This window comes from Micromys minutus (genome assembly GCF_963924665.1).
Source record: "Micromys minutus genome assembly, chromosome: 19".
Taxonomy (NCBI): Eukaryota; Metazoa; Chordata; class Mammalia; order Rodentia; family Muridae; genus Micromys; species Micromys minutus.
Window position 1 is genome coordinate 19273743 of NC_137954.1, and position 25757 is coordinate 19299499.

General features: G+C 33.4%; 1 protein-coding gene across 2 annotated transcripts in view; it reads right to left on the reverse strand.

Moving 5' to 3' along the window:
- The window catches only part of ERBB4 (erb-b2 receptor tyrosine kinase 4), a gene marked incomplete at both ends in the record, with an annotated part of 1001312 nt that overhangs the window by 293087 nt on the left and 682468 nt on the right, over nucleotides 1–25757 (reverse strand). For both annotated transcript variants that reach the window (XM_080932825.1, XM_080932824.1), the window contains one exon: nucleotides 17296–17361. In XM_080932825.1, coding sequence (XP_080788951.1) covers nucleotides 17296–17361 — 66 coding nt within the window. The remainder of the gene's footprint in view (nucleotides 1–17295; nucleotides 17362–25757) is intronic.

Consider the following 25757-nt stretch of genomic DNA (forward strand, 5'->3'; position numbering starts at 1 on the left):
AGAGAGAGATACATGGACAGAGTAAACAGGCAATCGTCAATAACCAGAATTTACTATTACTACTTATAATTAGATTGTTAAATTTTTAAAAATTTCATTTGCTAGTTATTTGCAGATGCTATAGGTTTACTTGAATCTGTTTCCATGTGATATCGTTATCATCATTAGATTATGTATAATATGGAAATATGAAGCCTATCATATTACTCCGTGTTTAGTAATAATAAATACAAGTTTCAAATAGAATTTAATGTCGGCAGGATTCATGATCTGTAGTGACTTTATTTTAAAAATACAGCTACATAATATTTTATCATAAATATATAGAAGGCTTTCATGTCTTTGGCAGTGTTAGAAATAGACAGAAGTTCAACAACTGCTCTGCACTCTGTTCCATCCCTAGTCCAGAAGTTCTAAAAAATTTCTAAAACATAAACTAATATTTTGAATTTTTAATTTGAGTTACATTAAATTTCAAAAGTATTAACTTCTTATTCTGGCATTCTAGCATGTATCCTAATGCCTGTGTACGTCTAAGTGGTTTATTGAAGCTCATTTTTCCATCTGATGTCTACGTTTAGTTAATACCTGTATTTCATCTTTCCCAAAGACTTTGATTCCTAAAGCCTTACCTTTTCCCCATTCCTTGTTCCTGTCCTCACTGTTCTGGCTTTCTTTCTTACTCTGGCTAACGTTTCCTCCTTTCTTTCATATTTCGGTTTTGTCATGTAACAACATTTCACAAACTTTGCTTTTATCTCTTATATTTATTGATTTTGTGATCAAGCCCATATTTTAGAACTGCAATTGACAACCATATACTTTTAAATTTATATAAAATATATGTATGTATATGATAATACCATAAATATATGTTGCCTTAATTAGTTATATTGTCTATAATCTGCATTATCTTATACTAAGATTATAGTATTCTTTGTAAAAATTAACTAAATCCATAGATTTACAAATTTGTAATTTATAGTACGTAAGGCAAAATATTTTTCATACATAGTCTTAAAAGAGTGTATATAAATATATATATTTCCACTCACAGATAGAATAAAGCTCATCCAGTGGACTGAAAATAAGTAATTAAAATAGCAGACATATGTTACATATGTTAAAAAAACAAATTACTGCATTTCAAATAAGTCTAGCAAAAGGGCATCCCAATTACTTTGTTTCTAGGTAACAAGCATTGTTCAGCCTGAAATCAGCAGAACAGAGCTCAGAGCTAACATATAAGCAATGTCATATGCAACTTATGCTATAAGCAACACAATAATTAATTTTAGATACATACATACGTAAATTAATTTTTATTTATAAGTTTCTTGATTCATGATATTGTACAAAAGTTTCAGTTTCTTTTTATTTACTTTTGCCTTTTTGCTAATTGGGAATAAATGTAGAAAACATTAAACCTGTAAGATAACTAATTCAATTTATTTAATTATTATTCATTAAGTATTTAAATTAAAATTTTATACCTACTGAATACAATATTTACACATGAAAATATATGCTAAAATTTTTAAACTTTATAACAATTATTATTGTATGAAATTTTTAAGTATATTTTTAAACTATTTCCTTATTTACTGTAAATGAAGTTTAAATTTTTGAAAGTCACACTATCTTCCACATTATTGTCAAATATCTCTTATCTTTAGGGATATCTAATAGTCCCTTTTGCATCTTAGTGGAATAAATGTCCTTCTAAATCTTTATCCAAACACAAATCCTTAAAGTAAATCTGGTTCTGTATTGAGAAATCCTCCAGGAACTGCTCAACTGAACGGGACCTGTAGGAACACACCATCATGCTCTACATTGAAAATTCATTCAGAGATACTGATCAAATGTTAAGAAATGGAAATAGGGACCAATTTAGAAACAAAGCAAGGCAAATTCTACAGTCTACATGCCCCCTCAGATCCCTGTTCAACCCAGCTTCAGGATGTTTTCAATTCACTAGAAGAAGATGTGAAACAGAAAATTTACTGTAATCAGAAGGATATACTCCTATTACCTAGGCAATGGAGGAGTTGAAGGAAACATGGTAGTTCAAGGAAGATGGAAAGGAGGCAACTGTATAGACAGACAGACCAGGAAAGGAAAAGGACATTTCAGTATTTGGCAGCTAATGCTGCAGAGGCTACAGTAATAAACATTGGAGGAAATGCAAAGGAAGAATAAGCAGTTGATGAAAGAGAAAGGTAGGAGAAGATGGAGATGGAACAGGCCCAGATGGAAGAGGAGCAACAGAAGAGCATGAGTACCAACATCAGGACAAGCCCTATTCAGTGAGGCACTCCAGCAAGACAGCAATAGGGTTCAAGATGAGGCAAATGACTTTTCACAAACAGAAACAAAGCAGGAGTGTTTTAGAGGTTAAGAGGCAGAAATAAAAAGTACTATTCTTGGTTCTAAGCAAATCAGAGATGAACAGGTTGTAGAGTTTGAACTATGTGTCACTCCCATGTCACATGAAAAAAAAAAGTCTGCACAGGTGTGCAGTGCCATCAATGACATTATGTTTATTTTTCTCTAAGATTGTGCATCAAGGATGCCGGTAAACGTCTCAACAGCATTGCTAAGTTGTTTTCTTAGATGCTCTCCAAGAGACAAGTAGACACAGAGTACATCCTAAATGTTGCTACATAATTAGGAATCAAGTGAGTGATGGATCTGAAGGACAGTCTCATTCCTTACTGGAGACAATTTGAAGTTCTGACTTATATCACAATTGCTCAACCTCTCCATAACAGCACAATTTGTGAACACTGAGGAAGGTTCACCCTATTAACACACTCCAATATAAATCAAGACACAGATTTGGATATCTAGGGTGCGGAGAATTAGGAGACAGCACCAGGGTGACAAGAAACACAGAGCTGGATCACAAACAAAGGCTGGAAGGAGGAAATGTTTCAGTTCTTGTAGACTGAATCTGTAAGGGGACATTCTCAAACTGTAAGAGTTGTCACCCAATTACACAGTAGCATGATGACAATTAAGGGTAGAGTGAAGTAGTTTATAACTGGACTTCAAGTGGTGGTAAATTATCTGTTAGGAATCAAAGCATTTTAATGATTTATGTATAACTTTGAACTTAGTCTACTATTTCCCAATTACTAGCACTTCTTTTTGAATTTCTGTTGACTTTTTTCAATAAGAATAAATGTTGTTTTTACACTTAAAATAATAAAAATGATAATGAATTAATGAATTTTTCTAAAAGTATTAAAAGCTATTATACATCACCTTACTTCGAACCCTCTGGGGAGTGTTTTTACTCTGAAGGATTTGAGCATATTTTGATGAAAAAAAGCTATTATACATCTGATTTGTATGTAAGGTATCTTGAGCATGAAAAATAACACTTTTGTTATTAAGAATGCTACGTTCCTTAACTATCAATGAAAACTTAGTGAGCATGAACCATATTCTGCCAGCTTCAGTATTTGATGAAGAAACCACAAAGAACAAACACAACAAGTAAATTTTCTAAATAGACAGCTTCAAGGGACTGTTCTCATTGCTTCCTTTCGCATGACTGTAGGGAGAAAACATTTCCTTGCATGTGTCAAAGCTGATATGAGATGGGATGAAGACAACCATAGAATATATGTTTGTATAATAATAATTGCTAAGTATTCAGTATTAGTTACTTAACATTGATAATAGGTCAAGCCTTAGTCATACTTGCTATGATGTAGACACACAAAATAATCAGTGCTTGAAATCAGCAACTTAGCCTCTAAGGTATGTTAAACTACTGTTGCTTTAACTTTGTTCATTTATACCTGTATTCATATATTTTACTAGATTTTCTCCTTATATTTAGTATGTTTTCTGAATTGTTTCAGTGAGTCCACTAAAATACTTGGGAGGAGATGTAACGAGCTCTTGCAGTGTTGGCATGTCATTAAATGTAATTTAAATAAAGGATACTTAATGTAAGTTAAATTACTCTTCATATTCATCATAGTAACTAGAACCTTGGAATGAGGAGTCATTCAAGGAAATATGCAATGGAATAAGATATGCAAATGTGATTGACTGAGAAACTATTGAGAGAAAACCATTCCCAGCAGCTACCTTATCTGTTAGCAGATTTAGTTTATCAGTATCTCCCCAATAAAAACAAAATTTTGATTACTATTCTAAATACATTGTTAAACATCATAATGACCAAATTGGTACCTTAGAATAAGTTTACTTTATTTCAAAGTGACAAAAGTGACAGTCAATTTACAAATCAAATATTTACTGTTGTAATCTCTCAGGAACAGCAAACAAAAAAAAACATTATGACAAGAGAAAAAAATTATAATGAAAGAAAATTAAGGATAAATTTGTGTAGAGTTTTTAAAAAATTTCCCATTATATTTCATATGACATTTCTTTCTACTCCTGTTCTTCTTTCTTTATATCTTTCCCTCTTCCCTTTATTTACTGCCTTCTAATTGCCATTATTTTTATATTTAATTTCTGTGAGTGGAGTAAAGATAGTCTAATAGAAATCTGAAATTGAACATAGCAATTATTGTGTCAATAAAAATTTTGGTTCAGTTACTCTCAGTGTTTTATTTATTTATTTATTTTTTACTCTCAGTGTTTTTTTTTTATTTTTTTTTTTTTTACTCTCAGTGTTTTATAATGTTCATTTTCACAGGCTTGTAATTAATGTCACAGTCTATTGGTCTATAAACCTTATTTATATAGGAGGGTACATAGTATTAAAAAAATATATAATGTCTTTTATCATCTAATTTCTATGTGATTAAAATGACTGGCAATGCTTTAGGAATCATTACACATAAAAGGGGTTCATGTTGAAGAAAGTTCTATAGAATGACTTAGAAATACAAACAACTGTGTGTAACAAAATAGAATTATGAAAAGTTGTCTAGGCTTTGCCAGTGGATATGATTCCTTTCCAACAGAATATGATTGGTTAGTAGCTTCTCTAAATGAACAAGGTGGATGGGCCATAATGTATACACAGCTACAGGTAATATAACAGTTTGATCCTCAGCAAAATAGATGCTACAGAGTACCTGAAAATCATGGTCTATTGCTGCACAGGTTTTGCTGAAATTGACATTCTGAGTCAGTTAATAAAAACATTGTTAGATGTCTAGAGGTACTAATCAGGGTTAACCCTTGTTCCAGTCTAGTCCCTGGTGACCTATGAATTCTGGTATGATAATATTGTTAGATATACCACGGCCGGAAGAGATCTTGTTGCACCCATTCTTCATTATTACCTGCTTTATTCATGTGCTTAATGAGGTCTGCTTAAGCTATTTTTAAAATACATACTCAGTCATTCATTGAGAGAATTTAAAGTTGATTTTAAACTGCCCTCTGAGCCATAAAGGCACTATTAAGAGACTATTAGCATTTACAAAGTTTGTGAGTCAAGAGTTAAAAAAAATTATTAAATTATAATTTTAAGAGAGGCCTAGCAATGAGTATGAATTATTTTTCATGCCAATCACAGAACTCTAGACAGAGCTTTCTGGACATAAAGAAGAGTACGAAAATTAACAAAAATGATAGCTGAGTTTGTGTTTATATATATATATATATATATATATATATATATATATCTGTTTTGTGTGTATAAGCTCATATGTGTATACAAGTGTGTGTGTGCGTCTATGTGTGTATGTACTAGGGTATTCATATGTACATGAAGCCCAGAGATCGATGCCCAGGTTTCTTCCTCAGCTACCTTCTACATTGTTTTGCAGTATAGACACTGTGATAGATTCTAATCCTGGAACTCACCAATTCAAATAGACTGTCAAGCTAGCAATCTCACACCCTTTGGCATCCAGTCCCCACATGACAAGAATTCTATTGCTAGGTCTCTATTGTAGTAATTGGGTCTTGATGTAGTTTCTGGGGATCAAACTCAAGTCCTTACGTTGAAAAACGTTCACAGCAGATCAGGAATGAAGAAACTATGTACCTTTAATCATTTATTGATGAAGAAAATGACTCAAATAAAGCTATATGCTTATGAACAAATTCAGTGAAAATGGACATCTTTAGAGTTGTTGGGATCTTTTGCTGGTACACAAGGAAACTTCTGTTTTGATAAGGATATCCTGAACCTTGAGAAAACTATTTGTGAGTTCAAAAATTGATACATGAATCTTGAACAGTCATTTGTCTCTGTCCATCAAACCTATGAATTTAAACCTATGACTGCAGTTCTTTGTGGAGAAATATGGCTTATAGAGTGATATTCATGTGCAAATAATTGTATGTTTTGAACTGTTCATTGATTACAATTGTCCCTAATGTAATTTCAGCATCTACTAATCCAAATCTGCTAAATAAATAAAGTACAAACTTGGCTCACAAAACTATGACAGCTTAGAAGAGTAAGAGGCTCCTCTTCTTGTGAAATGAGATGTAAAACATAAATTAAATAAGTTAAACAAAACTGATTGACAAGAAAATAGAAATGGTATCACAACATCTGTATATGCCTGTATGCTCAAATACACACAGAGAAATTCCACACTGTTAGGTATTTGATAATTACTTCTCATAAAACAGCAAGGAGGGGAATTGTGTTCATAGATAGTGACATTATTACAATTTACTATGGGACCTTGAATATCATTTGAATACTTTTACATTAATATAAAATCTGCAAAGATATAACCTATGTATTTCAGGGAGCAAATTAATTATCCCAGTGTCACAGAGAAAGACATTAACATTTAAAAACATTTAACTAGGTTGTCTCAGGTCACATAGTGAGTAACTACCAAACTAGGTCTTTAAATTACTCTTGAAACTCTTATGCATCTTTATGGACTGGTAGGCATTAAGTTCTGAGCCACAAACATTATGTGTCCCAAGGGAAGAAAGGGCCAAGGCGACTTAGAATATTGAGCAAGATGGTTCCTGAAACGATTTTAGATGCAACATCATGTAACTCAAATAATCTCACACATTTATGTTTTTACTCTTGAGAAGCAGTTCATCTCTATGCCACCTAAATTAATTAACAACCCTGAGAGTGATCATAATGGAAACTAAGTTGTCACTAATATTCTCTCCATATCTGCTGCTAAAGTCTTTATATAACATAGGCAAATACATGTGTGCACATACGTAGAAACATATCAAACTTCATAGCATCTAATTTCATATAGAGAAGGCTGGAGAACCTAGTTAGGGCTAATATATAAATCTACATTTCAGGAATAGCAACAAAGATAGCAATTATAAGACTCATATCACACATGTACGGCTGGAGGATATAATGGAGAATTCTTTGAAACTATTGGGTATTATTTTTTTTCTAATGTAATCTACTTCACATATTTTTAGCAGTAGTCAGGCTCCACTGGAATGTTTTGACAGTCTGTTAACAAGTTGCAACCAGTATCGGTTCCCCAACAGGGCTGCCTTGTCTAGTGTCATTCGGAGAGGATGCTCCTAATGTGGCAGAGACTTGATAGGCCAGGGTAGGAAGATACAGGGCGGGGTCACGACTCTTCTCCTACTTGAAGGGGAGGAGCTCAGTGAGGGAACAGCATTAAGGATATGAATGAATGAATTAATTAATTAATTTATAAAAGATGAAAAACTGAGCTCAGCTGAGCTCACATAGATCAAATCAGTATCAAATTGTAAAACACAACATGAGTTCTTCTTGAATATGTCTTCTACAGCAAAGTTTCCTTCTAATTATGGCACAAACATAAATCCACTGGAGAAAACCCACATTAGGATCACAGATACCACAAATTCTATTGGACCCCAGTGTCTGTTAATATTTTTCTCATCATAAAACATAGTGGATGACATTTATTTGTTATACCTTTTATCTTAGCACACTAGGCCATCACAGAAGTAGAGTGAAGATATAAAACCAAAGGTAGCTCAAAAGAACTCAAGACTTCAAAAACATTTGTCAAATTTGTGTTGTGGTCTCATTTCCCTTTTCATGCCAGAAGATACACAGGAAAGACAAGGTTTCATATACTGTATTTCTTCTCATTATCCCTTTGCATGACACTCTGCATGATTTCCCTGTGAAACTGCATTGTCTTCTGTGCTTCAGATAAAGGTACCTACTATAGTTAGAGAGATGTCATGCTCTTCCTTCAAATCTATGGAGAATGTTGTGACAATATCATAACTAACAGCAATTTGTTGGCATGTTCTTCAAGCAAAGTATTGATTTACTGTTTAACATGTTAAATGTGTGTTAAGTAATTAGTACACTCTAATGTGTTCCTTAATTTTACAATGTCTCCGGAAAATACACATTCAAAAAGGGGAAAGTGGAAAATAATTGAAATCAATAAGAGGGCTTATAGACATACAAAGTTATTAGTAAATACAAGAGTTTTAATTAAAGATGCTGGCTCCTAACAAAGGTTTGCTGTTTCCCTGATTGATCAGAGGTGCTGGCTCAGCTGTTTTCCACTCCACATTAACTCCCACTTGTTTTTCTTAGTTCTAATTGGAAATTTACCACATTGGCACCTCCTTTTAAAATAATATTGTTCTATAAAGATTGTAAGAACCGTTATACCATGATAAATTATATGTTTAGGGATACACACAAGTATAATTAGTTTATGATCCTTACAATTTGTCATTTGAGTCTCACAATTTACAGATTTTTCCTTTCTTCAGATATTCACTGAGAGAGAAATAAAAGTTAATTTTGAGCAGTTACTTTTGTTGACTATATTCTGGATATAAAACTTTTGAGAAATGAATATTTAATAAAATTAAATATTTCATCTGATGCCTTTATAGGTATTTATAAACAAATATAGAGGTTCTACTTCTAATACTTTCTTTCTTTATAAATGAATGAAGTTAACCGACTTTTTTGCATTTTAAACAATGTTTCAATATATTGTATATGTAAAAGTGTTTTAACATTTCTTTTTTTTACAACTTTATTTAAAGAAGAGACATACATGTACAGATTTTTAAAACCATTTTAGCAATTCGTTTAGAGGTTTGATAACATACATTGAAATCCCACTGGTTACCATAAGCATAAAGTACATGTAGAACAGAACATAACATAAAAACAGTCAGAGTTATCCTATTGTGTTTAGATTAAACATGATGATCTTTGAATACCAAAAATTTCCACAAGGCTATATTCCTAGATCTTGGATTATTAATGATTTAAGATCTAGGTGTATCACACTCTATACACTTATTTTTTTTTTCCTAAGAAGGACTGAGTCTTTCACTATTTGGCCTTTGTTATTCTTGGGCTTCATATGGCCTGTGAGTTGTATCTCAGTTATTTAGAGCTTTCTGGGGCTAGTATCCAGTTATCAGTGACTGCATATTATGTCTGTTCTTTTGTGACTGTGTTACCTCACTCAGGATGATATTCTCTAGATGCATCCATTTTCCTAGGAATTTCATAAGGTCATTGTTTCTAATAGCTGAATAGTACGCCACTGTGTAAATACACTACAGTTTTTGTATCCATTCATCTACTGAAGGACATCTGGTTTCTTTCCAGCTTTAGGCTATTATAAATAGGGCTGCTATGAACATTGTGGTGCATGTGTCCTTATTGTATGTTGTAGCTTTTAAACTTTATTTTAACATTTCTAAGCATACTAAACTATGCAGAAACTTGTTAAACTTTCAGTTTTCTTAAAATAAACTATAAGGTATTCATAGAAAAAAATAAATAATTGACATTGAAAAAATGTTTATACATCTATGAAATACCACATTAAGAATTTTTATAACATATTCACTTTTTATTTAAAAATGAAATGGAAGTGGAAATTTTCAGTTATTAAAATACCTAATTAGATTAAATTAATTTAATGACAGGTGGGCAAATATCTTTTTAGTCCAGCAGATGAAACATATACTTTCTCTTCAATTTTTATAAAGTAATTTTTCAATACAGGAAAGAAACACATTTTTCTTTTTATTACTTAATACACATAATTTCTAATTTGTTCCTAGGTAAGAAATTACATTTGAAAAATAACGTAGAAGATGGGAAATTTAGTATCAGAGGTTATCTCCTTAAAAAATTTTAATTATTCCATCTGTAATGGAAGACAATTATGACTTATGCAAAATAGATGCATAGCTTGGGAAAAAATCAAATATTAATATATCAGTGTATGCATTTTTCTTTTTCCTCACTCAAACTCTGTGGTTAAATGAGCTGACATTGGGTCTGGGAGGACAAAAGGCAAGTATAAAATGCACTAGCCACCCTTCCTGATAGTAGAAGCCTAGAGAGAGCTGTCCTGATACTGTGACAAGAGATAACAAAGCACGCGCAGTATCTATTTTAAATGCGATAAGTGTACTTCATATGTCTTACAGGGACAGAGATAGCGTTGTTCCTTTAATCATTATCATTTGTTTCTTAAAGCCTAGTCTCATTCACACCTACACCTTTACAACTCAGACCGCAGAATTCAGTTCTTGTGAATAGACAGAGTTGTCATTCTTCCCAGCAAGCTTACTAAATAATACTTCTGTAAGCTTCAGCCTTCACATAGAAGATAAGTTTGTCTCCCCTGACATGACTACATTAATCCACTGAATCAATTTACTTAAGCTGTGCTCTGGAGCAAGGCAGGCACGATTTAACTGAGCTTAAAAAGTACTTTCAAGTTGAAGTTGCTGATCCACACGCAAGGCATCTCTCGGTGTCCCAGCCTAAGTTCTGTTTGACCCTTTGCAGTGATGCGAGAAATATTCTTGTTAGGTTTCTAGGGTCAGCGTGCTCTAGCATTAAAAAAGGATTTAAGGAGCATGAATTCAAGTTGTTCAGAAAATCAGGCTCTTGGGTAAATCAGAGTAGAGCACTTAGTAAGATTGTACAAGCATCATTTACTTACATTAATATTTATCAAATCTCTTAGCAGGGCAAAGATTTCTTAAAATATTTTGTTTAGAAACAAATCTTCTAATAGAGAATGTTTATAAAATACCTACTGGTTTTGGTTTATAATCCAAACATCAGAGATGCTACTGAGGACATAGTTAAATTATTCAAAATGCCTTCAAATCAACTCCGATGATAACCCGGTGCATAGAATCACTACTACAGTGAAACTAATAACACACATAATTCTAATCTGAAAATATAAATAATAATTCCTGAAAACTGGACACATAATCCTCTGTGCATACTCAGCTGCCACGAAAGTCTCCCTGGAGCTCCATTTTGTGAACTCTAGTTTAACATATCAGAAAAGTTTTCCACTGTCTGGGAAATCCCAAAGCTTTTCTCTCAAGGATAGTATGATGTGCTGACATCTTTGTTTGCTGTGGCTCTCTATATAGACATTGTCAGCCCTCATCAATGGCCTGCTTCATCTCAGCCAACAACTTGATCATCGCTGGGAACTCCTCCCAGAGCTGAGCCATTTGTCTTCCTGTGAATTCTCACCATTTAGCTACACAAGAAAACTAGTCATACTAGCCAGCAGACACATCCACAGGAGTATGTCAACAAAAAGGAGAAGGAATACAATATTTTCCTGACTTCAATTTCCTGAATTGAGATCAACAAAGCTGGAATTACAGTCCTTCTTTTCCTGACACTTTGAAATTTTGATACAAACATAAATCCACAGGAGATATAGAGTAATGTTTGATATAAAAAATAGAAAATAGAAAATAAAATCAATTACCTTTAGGAAAGATCTCACCAAAAGGAATTTACTTCAGCCACAGTTAAAGTAATTTGTAAGTTATGAGAATGCATCTTTCACAGGTAAAATGTATATTTTTGTGGCCAAACAGTTAAGTAGACTATTAATAAAAGCTTTAATGAATATTGTGAATTCTGTGAAGCTTAATGTAAGTAACATTAATTCACAGAGGAACCGCAGAGTCTCTAAGTGGAGACTTGAATTCTGGGTTGTCTGTAATTCACCTCTATGAAAGCTCTAGAAGATTCCTCATCCCTACAGAATCTTCCATTAAGTCTAATTATCACTGAAATGTGAAATTATTTTTGTAATTATAAAATTTGGGTCTTGTGATACTTATGTGTCTGAGTAGTTCCAAAATACAATTTTCTCAGCTCTATAAATATGTATAAGTAGTTTATCTGTTAAATACCTCAAGGCAAGAGAGAAGGATCTGCATGAAAGGTAAGGGCAAACAGCCTTCTCTTCCCCCAGTTCTGCTTCTCATCCCTTACTCAGAACAGCAGACGCTGTAGACATCTCCGGGTTAGACTGAACTGTAGAGTTCCTCCCACATCCTTTCATTCACTTATCATGGAACATGGTTTCCAACATATTTCCTTCAGTTATTGTAACTACTGACTGTCTCTCACTGGGTCTTTAGCCTATGCCCCATAATGCTTAAGCATTTCAACTTTGACACTGAATAGAATTTCTTTCTAAAAAGAAACCAACCCTCTAAAATTGAGAATAAACATTACAATATTACAGAATTTGAGATTGGAATTTAAATGGAGTTGTTTACCCATGGCAGGAAACAGAACAACTGTGATTTCCATCACATGACTGATATCTGACATAACGCACCTTTACTGTGCCCTCTTCAACATGGAGGCAGAACCCAGTGTCAGCTATACAAACATGACAACTGCCTGCTTATAGAAAATCCTTACTTTGCAGAAATGTATCTTAAAAACTTAAAATGAAAACATTTTATAATTTCCAATCTGTTAGATTCTATGACATATATATACATATACATATACATATATATTTAAAATGTATAGAATGTGGAGTATATATAGTGATCATTACATGGATTTTTGTATTATAGTGTAACAGTTACCTTAATTTCTAAACTTGATCTTTGCCAAAATTCTGAGAAGTGATAGTGATCTTAATTTCTATGCAGAAATAATAGGTGAATCAAATAATCTTATCTTTTATGGTCTTCTACATAAACTGTAGAGTGTTGGGTTTCTTAATAAGGTCTCTCTGTCTCACTACACTTCACATAGCAAAACCCTTTGAAAAGGTGTGTAAAGCTCTGGCAGTGTCATCATGGTATATGTTCTGTACAATCATGAGGGCCTGAGATTTGACCCTTGTCACCTCCATTATAAAAGCTGGGTATGACTATCCATGTCAGCAGTCTTGAGTTCTCAGAAGCTATTTACTGTGAAAAGACCACGAGTACCTACGTGGTTTGTCAACTTTCATCTCTCTGTCACATCAACACAAAAGTGTGGCATTGATTCTTGATCATCTCAGATATCAGGTCAACACCAACCCAGCACCATACGGTTAGGTTTAGAATTCCTTTCTACTGTCTCTAAACACTGTATTTCCTATCAGAACATAGTTTTAGTTTAGAATCTGGTTACAATTCTTGTTAAAAATTGCTGCCATAGAATATTGTTTCTATTATTTGAATTCATTGTCATCTATAACCAGATATTGGTTCGTTTTTGTTATGTTAATCATTTAGTAAAAGCTAAAATCTGTTGTGAATGCACTATTTTATCATGGAACAGAAAACTGTACATTGCTATATATTTACCCTGGCAGTAGTTGTTACAAAACATGTGATCCTGTGTTGGTGATCCCAGTCCATGTGCAAGTATACAGCCTGTGGTCTCAAAATGACACTTTCAAGAACTAATACCATGGAAATTCATGCATATATGTATAGGTAGTAAAGGACAGCTTGAAGGAGTGCTACAGTGGAGAAGAATAAGTAGATAGGGTTGAAAAAGAAAGTAGAGAAATCAAGAGAGAATTTAACTGAGACAAGAGGAGATAGAACATTATAGAGGGAATCCGAGGGAGCAAATATAAATAACACTAAGACGTTTTGAAAAAGACATAGGGAACTATGTATTGTATGTATGTGTGCATGTGTGTGTGTGTGTGTGTGTGTATTTGTGTGACTATCTGTCATATATCTATATGTATAGTTTAAATGAAGTTATGTTTATGGGTTGATAATACTCCCCACAATAACTATGGTACCTAACAAACTTTTTGTTGCTATGCATGAAAAATCTCCCTCTAAATTGTTGGCTCAGGGTTCTCAAGAGACTCCTCATATAATAAGAGCTATTGGGTAGCTCTTGGCTGCCTCCCAGAACTTGAAAATGAAAACCCTATTTGCTGAAGACACCACAAATGTCAGACACAAAATTTGAAGGAATTCAGTTCCCATTGCATGTAAGGTATGTCTCCCATAATATGTAATGATGTTATGCAGGCTTTAAGGAAAAAAGAACAAGCCCACACTGCAAAAAGACCTCCAAACCAGAAGATGGACCAGCATGGTACAATACCAGCACTTATGTCTTAGGGATAACCAACAGCTGTTTAATTGAACATAAACCATCATTAGGAAGGGATTCAAGCCTGGTACTGGAATCCTGGCCAACTACTTAGTGATGGCAGGTAAGGTCAAGAGGCATAAAATGGACTCTGCAGATTCCCTTTTCCTAAGTATAATTCTTGTATTCTAAATACTTATCATTATACAAACATGTAAATGTAGCTCTCGCCAATCAAAGATGCTTCTTTTGCAGCAAACACCATTTTATATATCCACAACTGTAAAAATGCAAAAAATTCACTGGGAGTTGTCAATTGGCACTTGATAAATTTACACCCCTGTCACTACAAGGAAGTCTCAGAGAATATTGTAGAAGAGGGGGAAGAACAATTCTAAGAGCCAGAGATTCAGGGAGTATTCTGTGAGGTAATGTCTTCTGTGCACAACCGGAAAAGTGTAACCATGAAATCTCAAAAATATGGTTGTCTATACAAGACCTGCACAATGTCAGCAACACAGGTTGACATACTATCATGGGTGGGGGAATTTTCAAAAGACCCTACTCCTAGACAAAGTAATACAGATAGTGGCCGCTGAGAGATGGATTGTCAGTCTGAGAATAGACCCTGAATCGATTACTTCTTCCCACGTGATCAACCTCAATTAAATACTACAGACAATAAATGCATGTAAAAACTGATTTTATGTATATGTGTGTATACACATAATGTATAAAACAATATTTAAGGAGTAGTCATTAATTCAAGGAGTTTTCAGCTACACAGGTGCAGTTGGAGGAACATGAAAGCAAGGTAAAGTGATGGAAGTACAGTACTGATCTTTGGTATTCTCAGAGCAAACCAAACCAAACCAAAACAATACACTCAAATCCCTATATTAAGGAAGAGGAAGATTTTTAAAAAAGAAATTCATGTATCAGAAAGTGATAAATTCATAGAGAATCAGAATATGGACTTAACATAGTGTTTATTTGTTAGATAATCCACCTGTGGATAAATATATAGATTAAACGGATGTTACAAGTAAAATAATGAAGCCAAGATGTATACTCTAGATTGTATTGGATATGTAATAAAACTCACAGTATCAATGACATGGTCCCTAACTCACAGTGTCACAGTGTCATTTGAAAATAGTGGCCACTATAAGAAGTGAGGACTGCTGGGGGAGTTTCTATTATTATAGACACACTCTTCATTTGGATCATTTGACCATGATCTCTATATTGCTTCTCTTCCGTGGATTGTCACATCTTTTCCTCCCATATTCTCCATGCCATGAGATGCTACCTGGCACATGCCCATACTCAATAGCTCCAATCACTCAAGGACCAAAATATTCAAAGCTGAAAGCCAAAATAGAATACTTTTCCTTGTAAGTTTATCATTTTAAAGGTATGTTTTGCAGTAACAGGAAGCTAATGGACATATATAACATAATAAGCTGTTGTCCAAGAAAACTTTGACTGTTTCCATGTTACATTTTGTTTTACATGTACTGCATGCTCATTGTAACTAGTAAGATTTCAATGCATACTGTTAAACCATTAAAAAAATCAAGTACTGACAAAAATATATTTATATAATTTTATGCAAAAAAATTTAAATCTGTACATTTATCTCTGTTTTTTAAAATAAAGTTGTTTTAAAAAATAATAAGCTGTAGTGAGGAAAAATGGGAAAGATACATACTCATGTACCATTCATTCATCTACAGAAATTTCTTTCTGTACAATGAATGACAATGGCTTGCTGAACAAAAGCAGCAAGGCAAATAGAGACAATTATATGTTACTCTGTTTTTATTTATTCAATTTTGAATTTAAAATATGTACAACTTAAACAATAAATTTAAAAATAGTTTACCTTTGAGGGTGTAGTCTTTCTGTACTTCTTCCATTGCTGGCCTATGCTTAAAATTTTTGTTAGGCTATTGTTGTTTCTTTATTAAAACAATGTCATGAACTGAGATAAATATAAACTCTTGCAAATTTTACCTAAATTATGAGTGTGCAATATTTGCCCATTTTAAATATTCAATATTTTTGTCTTCCATAATATCAAAAGGATGCATTTCATGTTCTCACCAACCTGTGTTTTATATTCTTTAATGATGGTTTTAATGCATGGGGGGAGTTTATCATTTCCATAAAGCTTTGTATTCAAAGAGAAAAGAAATTATTTATCCATAAGCTTGATGAAATATCAGGTATATTTTGATATACAATAGTACAATAGAAAAATAAAAATGCTAAAGATATTGTATATGTCTTTAGGGCTGGGGATCATAGCATGGTTTCATGCATATACAGCAAGGACCCTAGGATAGAGTTCATTCCTCAGCCCAGTTCCTGACCTTTCCAATGGCATACTTTGTTTCCAATGTTTTATCAATGATGACAGTTTAATGTTTATATTAGTTAAAGACTGAGGTTAAAAAACAACTGTTTATATTAATGTGCTTAATCCAACACACAAATAATTAAATGAAATATTAAAAGGAAGCATAATCTAAGAGTAATTTTTGTTAACAGTAGTGATGGCAAACCCATTAGTCATGAAGTCTACATATATGTGCAACATAGGAGGCCTTGAACAAAAAGATGCAGGATCCTTCTTATAGTTTTCTTTTTCCAATCCATGAATGATAATAAGTGCTTGGCAATTTTAATTAAATCTCAGTTTACTTAAATTTGGTTTAATACAAACTTTTATGTATTTGAATCTTTTACCTTTACAGAAACACAGACTTCAAAGTTAGAGATGGTGTCGTGACAAATGTACTATGGAGGTCATTAGCCAAGAAACCACAAAGAAATAAGAGCAGCAATTCTGTACTGTTTCATTTGAAAGCAGTGTATTGATAGCTTATTCAGATGGAAGCAACCTTATTTTACATTGCATGTAACCAGAGTTGTGAGAAGATTTAAGTATAAACCGTTGACAGTTTCAAACTCTCTACTTTTTACTACTGCATACTTACAGGTCTGGCAGTGATTTTCTGTGGGTCCCCAGCATCGGCCAGTGCAAGACTTATGACACCTTCCACCTGTACAAAAAAAAAAAAGAAGAATGGGAAAGTTCAAGTTCTCTATATATTTTCACTCTTGTACCTTCTTAATGAAATGCTCTTGTAAAGGATGAGGCTTTTATGTCATTTGAGAGTTGAGATATAATCTCCCAAAAATGTTCACTTATGTGCCAAAACCCAAATGTTCTTGGTATTAGAAACTGAAACATAGTGTCCTGACATATGAAATTGTCTTACATTTTATGTGAAAAGGAAATAAATCAAAATTTCATTCTTTTAAACAAATAAATAGTTACATGCTTTTACTTTGATTATTGGGCATTGCTGTTTCGGTGATTCATTCTGATAATATAACTTCCAAAGCTTACAAACAATATTTTAAAAATTAAGAGATAATACCTTGAAGGAAGAAGCTAAAATCTACGAGAACAAGAGCATATATTCAAGCACATCATAAAACCTCCAAATAAGAGGTAAATCTAAGGTGATAAAAAACACAGAGTTTTGGGAAGCTTAATGTAAGTTGTTGAATGTTGTCTTTATCTTTATTTTTCCAATGGGATCCTACAAGACCGAATGTCAAAGTTTCATCTCTCTATGTTTGCCTCACTGGGCATAGCTGTTCCACATACAGGTTACAGGGAAGACACAAAATAAACATATTAACTGAGACAACCATGTGAAAGGACTTTCTTTGAAACTTATTTCTGAATTTTGCACCAAACCTAGTGTATCACTGACTGCTCTTTAGAATTGAGTATCCACAAAAAGCCATTAAAGACTAAAGCCTTTCTAAAGACAGTCTATTAAGAATTTTGTTAATTTCATAATATTAACGACAAATTCCATGCCTTTAACCAGGATAACTCCATCTCAAAAATATTAGTTAGAGCAAATATTGCAGTCCTCCCTTGGTTCACACTTTAAGTCCATAATTGAGAACTCTTATTGCTTAGCAGTTTTCCCTGTCTAATTGGAGTACCCAATATAACCTACAAGGATCAGCAGCTCTCACTGATAAACTAGACATGACAATTCCTTTGCCTGAACCTTAGACTACATGAGAGTCTATTTTTGGATGGGAAAAGAACCATGTCAAACCTCATGTACTGTTTAGGCTCTCAGTCTAGTTATCTTTGGAAAAGTATGGGGCTACTTTTGGCAACACAGCTTATTAAAGTGACTGTTGGTGAGATACACTTGCTTACATCATGAGTGTGTTGTAGCCTGTCAACTTGCCATCTGCCTGTTTGGATCTAAACATATTACATCAGCACAATTCGGACTCATTCTTGATGCCAGAAAAAGAATTCCATCTGGACCAAACAATACAATTTTAATCAGTGATAATGATAATTATTATTTTAAAAAGATGCAGTGGAGTTTCTTTTTAACAAATTAATAAACCTAAATAAATCTTACTTAGACCAGCGGAAATCATAAAAAACTGTGAGTCAGAATAAAAAGCAGTGAAAACTTTTGTGAGGATAAACTTTTCTCAGAAAGGAGATAAAACCTTTTAATGGATTCACTACAAACATTGATCCATTAAGGGGATTGAAGACCCACTGTTAGTTGAAGATATATAGAGTAGAGTATAATCTACCATTTAATCTATGACTTCTTTAATTGCATTTGGAATAATAAAATATTTAACTTTACTCTTCACAGCTAGAATGTTATTTATTTAAATGTAAAAAAATCAAAGGAAAATAGAAAAAAAAAGAAATACCAAACATTATCAGTAACAATCACTTTAATATTCTATTCAGTTTTGGTTGAGTTAAAAATTCTGTTTAAAGTCTCAGTTAATAACCTGAGATTTGTTTCCAGAGTCAGTATGTTACACACATAAATATGGACATTATTCATATAGTCAAAATACATTTAAACTTTTAAGAATGTCAATGAAAATAATGTCTGCAGTTTTGTCATGTAATCAGGACAGAGTTCAACTACTTTGAAACATGTTATATAGTATACACCCAAAAAGACATAAATAATTTCATCTTGTTTAACTTCTCATTGTGAAATTTCAGTTGGCTGTCTTCATTTTTCATGGGTATAGAGGATTGATCCTCTATAACTATTGAAAGTATGCTACTATCAGCAGCTCCTCTAGGACTGCACATCTTTGGCATCCTCTGTGTTCTTTGAAAATTTGAGCTGCAGGTTACCACAGTTATGATTGCCTGAGCTGCATACGCCAGCTTTCTATCACACCAGAGAGGTTTACCTACTTGGAGTCTGCTTTTACTGAGGGTCTTCCTCTCCTATCTAGATTTTCGATGGTTGAGGAGGTAGTGCTCTATCTCTCCACAAAATACGCCACACTGTGGTGTTCAAAAGAAAGACTAACACTATTTCCAATGCATTAATGCAATACAATCATTGTCACCATTTGGGACCAACCTGCTGGCAAGTCTTCGTTTGGAAGTAACCATTGCTGTCTTTATCCTCTTTTTGATTTATTGTATGTAGCTGCATCATATATAGGTATGTATAGTTAAACATTTTTAAGTATGTGTGAAAGCCATTTGTAGTGGTGCATATTTCCAGTATTTCCAGTTGAGGTATCAGTAGTAGATTCTGGATACTAGTCTTGGCTTTATAAAGCCTTGTCTCAAAATGCAACAAAAATAACAGCACAAAACAAATACCCCAAATGAGAATAAAGCATCCTAATGTCCTTTACTTCCACCATTTCTATTATATAAAACCATCAAAGAAATACTGTGATAAAGTATTTCTATAAAAACCATGAGTTCAGCATGGCAAGGGATTAACCAACAAAACGTACCAGCTCCCCTTCTTTCCTCTCTTTCTAACAACTGCATATGAACCTTATTTTCTTATATATTCAGTACTAGAGAAAATATCAAAGGTAAAATTTTGAATGAAAACAGACTGGATAATCAATGCCATGAACTATAAAATTAATTTAGGCATGTTTTGAAATGGGAAGCTTTTACTCCCTGGATTCATTGTTTTCCCTCTGTGTGAGTCAAAGAATAATTTAATACACCTTATATTTTATTGTGTATGCATGTCCAATTCTTTTTAATAATTACATCATATAGAGACAGGGTCATTTCAATATAGACTTTTCAAGTATGTTCTTTCATTTTTAATTTTATTAAAAATTGATTTTCTCTCACATAATATATACGAAACTAGATCTCTGAGATATTACATCTCTGATTTTTGGTTGCACAAGCAATGTTGGGGATTATTTCCAAGTGTGGGGTCGGTCTCAAGGCCAATCAGATATTGGTTGGTTACTGTACATGCTTTGTTTAATCAAAGCACTATCATATCTTACAGGAATGGCACCATTTTTCATCAAACTCTGTTAACAGTTCCACTCAGAATTTTAGAGCCTCAAACAGGACCCAGCTACATTGAGAAGGTCATGCAATGTCTGGTATAATGGTAAAAATGCTATATGTCTGACATGTTGATCATTTCTTATGTTCTCTATAAGGAGACAGATTACCAGGAAATTTTGGTGAGAGGAGAGGATGACGCTCTGAGGATCTCTTTGTCTCCCAAAGAAACATGAGTCCAGTATCTTACTTGAAACACACTTCCTTTTTTCTATTTATAGGTACAAGAATTTTCAACAGTCTGGTGCAATAAACAGAAAAAAATATATCTATTATTGGTACTTTATTATAATTTTGTTTCATACACTACTTCAGGGAGCATGTCTTTTTTAACCTGGTATTTTAAAAATTCAAAAATTGAATCATTTTTTAGATGTAAATAAAACATCCAGGAAATTCAGGACACAATGAAAAGACCAAACCTAAGGATAATAGGTATAGAAGAAAGCAAAGATGACCAATTTAAAAGGCTAGTAAATATCTTCAACAAAATTATAAAAGAAAACTTCCCTAACCTAAAGAAAGAGATGCCCATTGACATACAAGAAGCCTAAAGAACTCCAAACAGACTGGACCAGAAAAGAAACTCCTTCCATCAGTCACAAAATAGTCCCCCACTTTTTAAGCAATTAACAAATGTTGGCAAATCCTCGATCTACTTCAAAAATATAAGTAAATATTTTATTTTGATATATGAATATATATGATATTTATCAGAATCCTATTTTTATCATTTTTATTGGATAGTCTCTGAATGTACATTTCAAATATTATCCCCCTTCCCTGGACTCCCATCTTCCCTCCCCATCCTCTTGTTTCCATGAAGATTCTCCCACTACCAACCACCCATTCCCACTTCATTAACAGACCACCTGAAGCTCAAAAAAGAAGGAAAGCCAGAATATGGATGTGTCAGTCCTTCTTATAAAGGAGAAAAAAATACACATAAGAGGAAATACTGGGACAAATAGAGGAGCAGGAATTGTAGAAAAGATCATCCAGAGACTGCCTGACCTGAAGATACCTCTCATATCCAGCCACCAAACCCAGTCATTATTGCTGATGCCAAGATGTGCTTATTGGCAGGAGATTTATATGAATGCCTCCTTATAGACTCTGCCAGAACCATACTGATACAGAGAAGGATGCTTGCAACTAACCATCAGACTGAGCACAGGAACCCCAATGAAGGAGCTAGCAAAAAACTTAAGAAGCTGAAAGAGTTTGCAACCCCATAGGAAGAACAACAATACCCACCAACCAACACTTTCAAAGCTTCCAAGGACTAAAATACCAACCAATGAGCACATATGGAGAGACCCATGGATCCAGTTGCATGTATAGCAGAAGAGAGCATTGTCTAGCATCAATGGGAGGAGAGGCCTTTGTCCAGTGAAGGCTCATTTTCCCTGCATAGGGGAATGCCAAGGCACTGAAGTGAGAGGGTGGTTAGGAGAGAAAGCACCTTCATGGAAACAAGGAGACAGGGAGGGAAGTTGAAGAAAAGGGGATAACATTTGAAATGTAAATACAGAGAATAACCATAAAAATATCAAAAATGTATGTCATGTGGAACAATAATACATATTAGATAAAACAAAAGTTACCCATCAGGATAGGACAGAAAAATAAAGAGAAAGAGCCCAAGAGAAGGCACATAAAGTGAAGAGCACTTGTTCTTAAACTCAGGAATCTATCTATTTATCTATCTATTATATCTATATCTATATCTATATCTATATCTATATCTATATCTATATAAAACACCAATGGCTTGTTCTCTAAGATCAAGAATCAATAAATGGGACTTAATAAGATTGCAAAGTATATATATATATATACATATATATATATATCAATTAAAAGTAAAAATTAGATAAATTTTTTTAAAAGATTGTGTTCTCAGAGAGACATCCTTTGTAAAGACTAAATTTTATTTCCAAGTGGTCATCATCTGTGTAGCTTATGATATAGAAATTCGGGTATGTGCCCACTTCTCTTTTTAGCTCTAGGACCCCCATCTGTTGCAGAACCATCTGGTGCATGCTGCGTCAGTCTTTGAGAGTTCATGTGTGATTTATAGAGTATTGCTTCCTTGAAGTCCTCCATCTCCTCTCACTCTTATACTCTTTCTGCCTCTTCCTCCATATATTCTCTGAGCTATGAATGTTGGGACTAATGGTGAAATCCAATTTAAGACTAAGATTTTGCTCTCTGCATATTGTCTGTCTGTGATTCTTTGAATTGGTTAATGTCAGCTTCAAGAAGTAGATTCTCTGCTGATGGCTGAGCAATCTGTGAGTATGGAAGAATGTGAAAATTCTTTGAAAGTTGTGTAAGAAATATGCCATATCTAGTTAGTTATACACACACACACAAACACACATACTGTCACTCTCACATACAGACACACACACAAATCTAATATTTTTATAGTGGTTCTGTGATACCAATTATTTAAATTAATATGTTCTGTCATTTCATTCAAATACATGAAATAATAAAAATTCAAAACAATTGCTTTTACTTCTTTTATATCTACCTATATAAATTACGCCACACCAGTGTTCCTTTAATTTACACATAGTTTACCTGCTTTTATGGTCCATGATTTATCGTGGAAGATAGCAAAAGTTATTAAGGAATTGCATCTTTTATATTGGTTCAGCAAATGCTCTTAGAAATGTAGCTTTCATGTGATCTTTTAGGGAACTAGCATTCTTCAATATCTTTTATGCTTTAAGAGTCAAATTCATGCTATGAGTTTTTTCCTGTTGTGTGAATGCCTGGCAGGAGAAATGGGATTCAGTATCTGCCCCATAATGTTCTCTGCAAGTAATATGGCTAGGCAGCTGAAGAGTCAAAAAATAGGAAGCCACTGGCAGGCATAAAGGATTATGTCCTCAAACTGTCTCTAGCTAAAGGCAATGTAGGCCTATCCTTAGAATATTTCATAGTCCCTTAGAAAACTGGAAGACTTGACCTCTTAAACAGACTTTTACTGTGAAGAGAACTAAGGAAAAAATAATTCAAACTGTGAAAGAAGAAACTTCATTGAAAGTCTATGTTGATCCAGACTCTGTTATTGGTGCAGGAAAGATGAACAAGTCAATGCCTCACCTTACAGAAGATTCCAATATCCTTAAAACTGTCAGAGCAAAAGGCCATGGTTATTATAGCTTAAGTGTATATATACATATACATATGATAGGGAGGATTTGGAAAGACAGAGAATGGGCTTCCTCTGTTTGATTCTAATGTGTAGTTTTTCTAGAGCAAAGGGGTAAGAAATGAAATGTTCATTCTCACAGACTGACCTAATTCATTTTCAGCATCCTGGATGAACTCTGCTTAGAAGAGTATAATGTAGGGTTTGGGGGATTATTTGACATGAGGATTGGAGCTGTGGTGTGAGTTTGTATCATGTCCATATCTGCCTTTTAATAACCTGGACTTGATTTAGCCACAGTTTCATGGATTAGGATTAAGTCTTGGAGATATTGAAATGATATAGTTTGCTAACACAAGGTTGTTTATTATGATTTCATAAAGTCGGGGCTTAGCCTTAACAGTCTGTGTGAGATATTTATTTCATTGTAACACAAGGCACTGACAAACATGTTTTCACAAAGCAGTGCTACAGAATCACATACTGCTGGTTCCAAAGGTACAGAATGCAGAATATATGTTGTGACTGGGCATGTATTTTTCACATTCTGTTATGATCTTGGCCACATTTTTGATTAATAATACTCTTGTTTAAACGTGGCCAGATGCTGGATTTCTATTCTTTCAGCTTTAAAGATTCTAAAATAAAAATCTAACAGTCTTATTTTCCTATGATGTCTTTCTTGATTTATAGAATACCCCTTCATTTTTCTTTACCCCTATAGCAGTAAAATTTACAAATATTCTCAAATTTAAATAAGCAGGAGATCCTAATGATAGTAAACTCACAATGTGATTCTAGAAAATGACACACCTGTAGGACGTAATTACATTTCTGGTTTTTTGGAGTTGTTCGATATTATGATATGAATATGTCCTATTCACTCATATAAAACTGTTCAACATTTATTGATTATTTATTCCAACATTATGTGTTATGGAAATTGATTGTTTTTGTCTTTTTTTACTGTCTTTTATCAATCATTTTTTAGTTCCCTGGATGTATTTTGATTATAATAACTCACTTCTCTCTGCTCTAATGTCTCTTGATTTTGTATCTATTCCCATCCAAAGGCATGGCCTCTATTTTTTTGTCTTATATAACTCACTGAGCCCTAACTTATCTCCCATATACCCAGAGGTATAGGTACCCACACTGAACTTGATTGGCTGATCAGCAATCACAATCTTAAAGAAAATTCACTCTCCCTCCATTAAAAGCACACAACAGCTCATCAGCTAGGTGTGAGTCTTATGAGTTACCCAACCTCCATGTGTTCAAAAATAACCAAAAATTTTTTGAGTCCATAAGCACAGGGTTTCTGGCATATGCAGAAGTTACAGATGTACAATGGTCATCCTTGGGCTGTGGCTCTTACAATTTTTCTGAAATTGATTTTATGATTCTCAAATCCCCTAAACTTTATCAGTGGTATATATATATATATATATATATATATATATATATATATGTAGGTAGGTAAATAGATAGGTAGATAAGTAATAGATAGATAGATAGATAGATAGATAGATAGATAGGTAGATAGATAGATAAGAAGATAGATAAATGATAGATAGATAGATAGATAAGTAGATAGATAGATGATAGATAGATAGATAGATAGATAGATAGATAGGTAGGTAGGCAGATAGATGGCTGAACATTCCACAGAATTATATCTTGGCTCTTAAATCAAAAGTTAATAATTAAATCAAAATTTTAACTTTTATATGTTAATTTAATCAAAATGAGATAGACAGATAAATCTATTTGGTAGAAAACAGTAAGAATTTAACAACTGACTACTCTGAGTTTATTTTATCTCACAGTAAATTAAATAGTGAGTTATTCAAACTGAA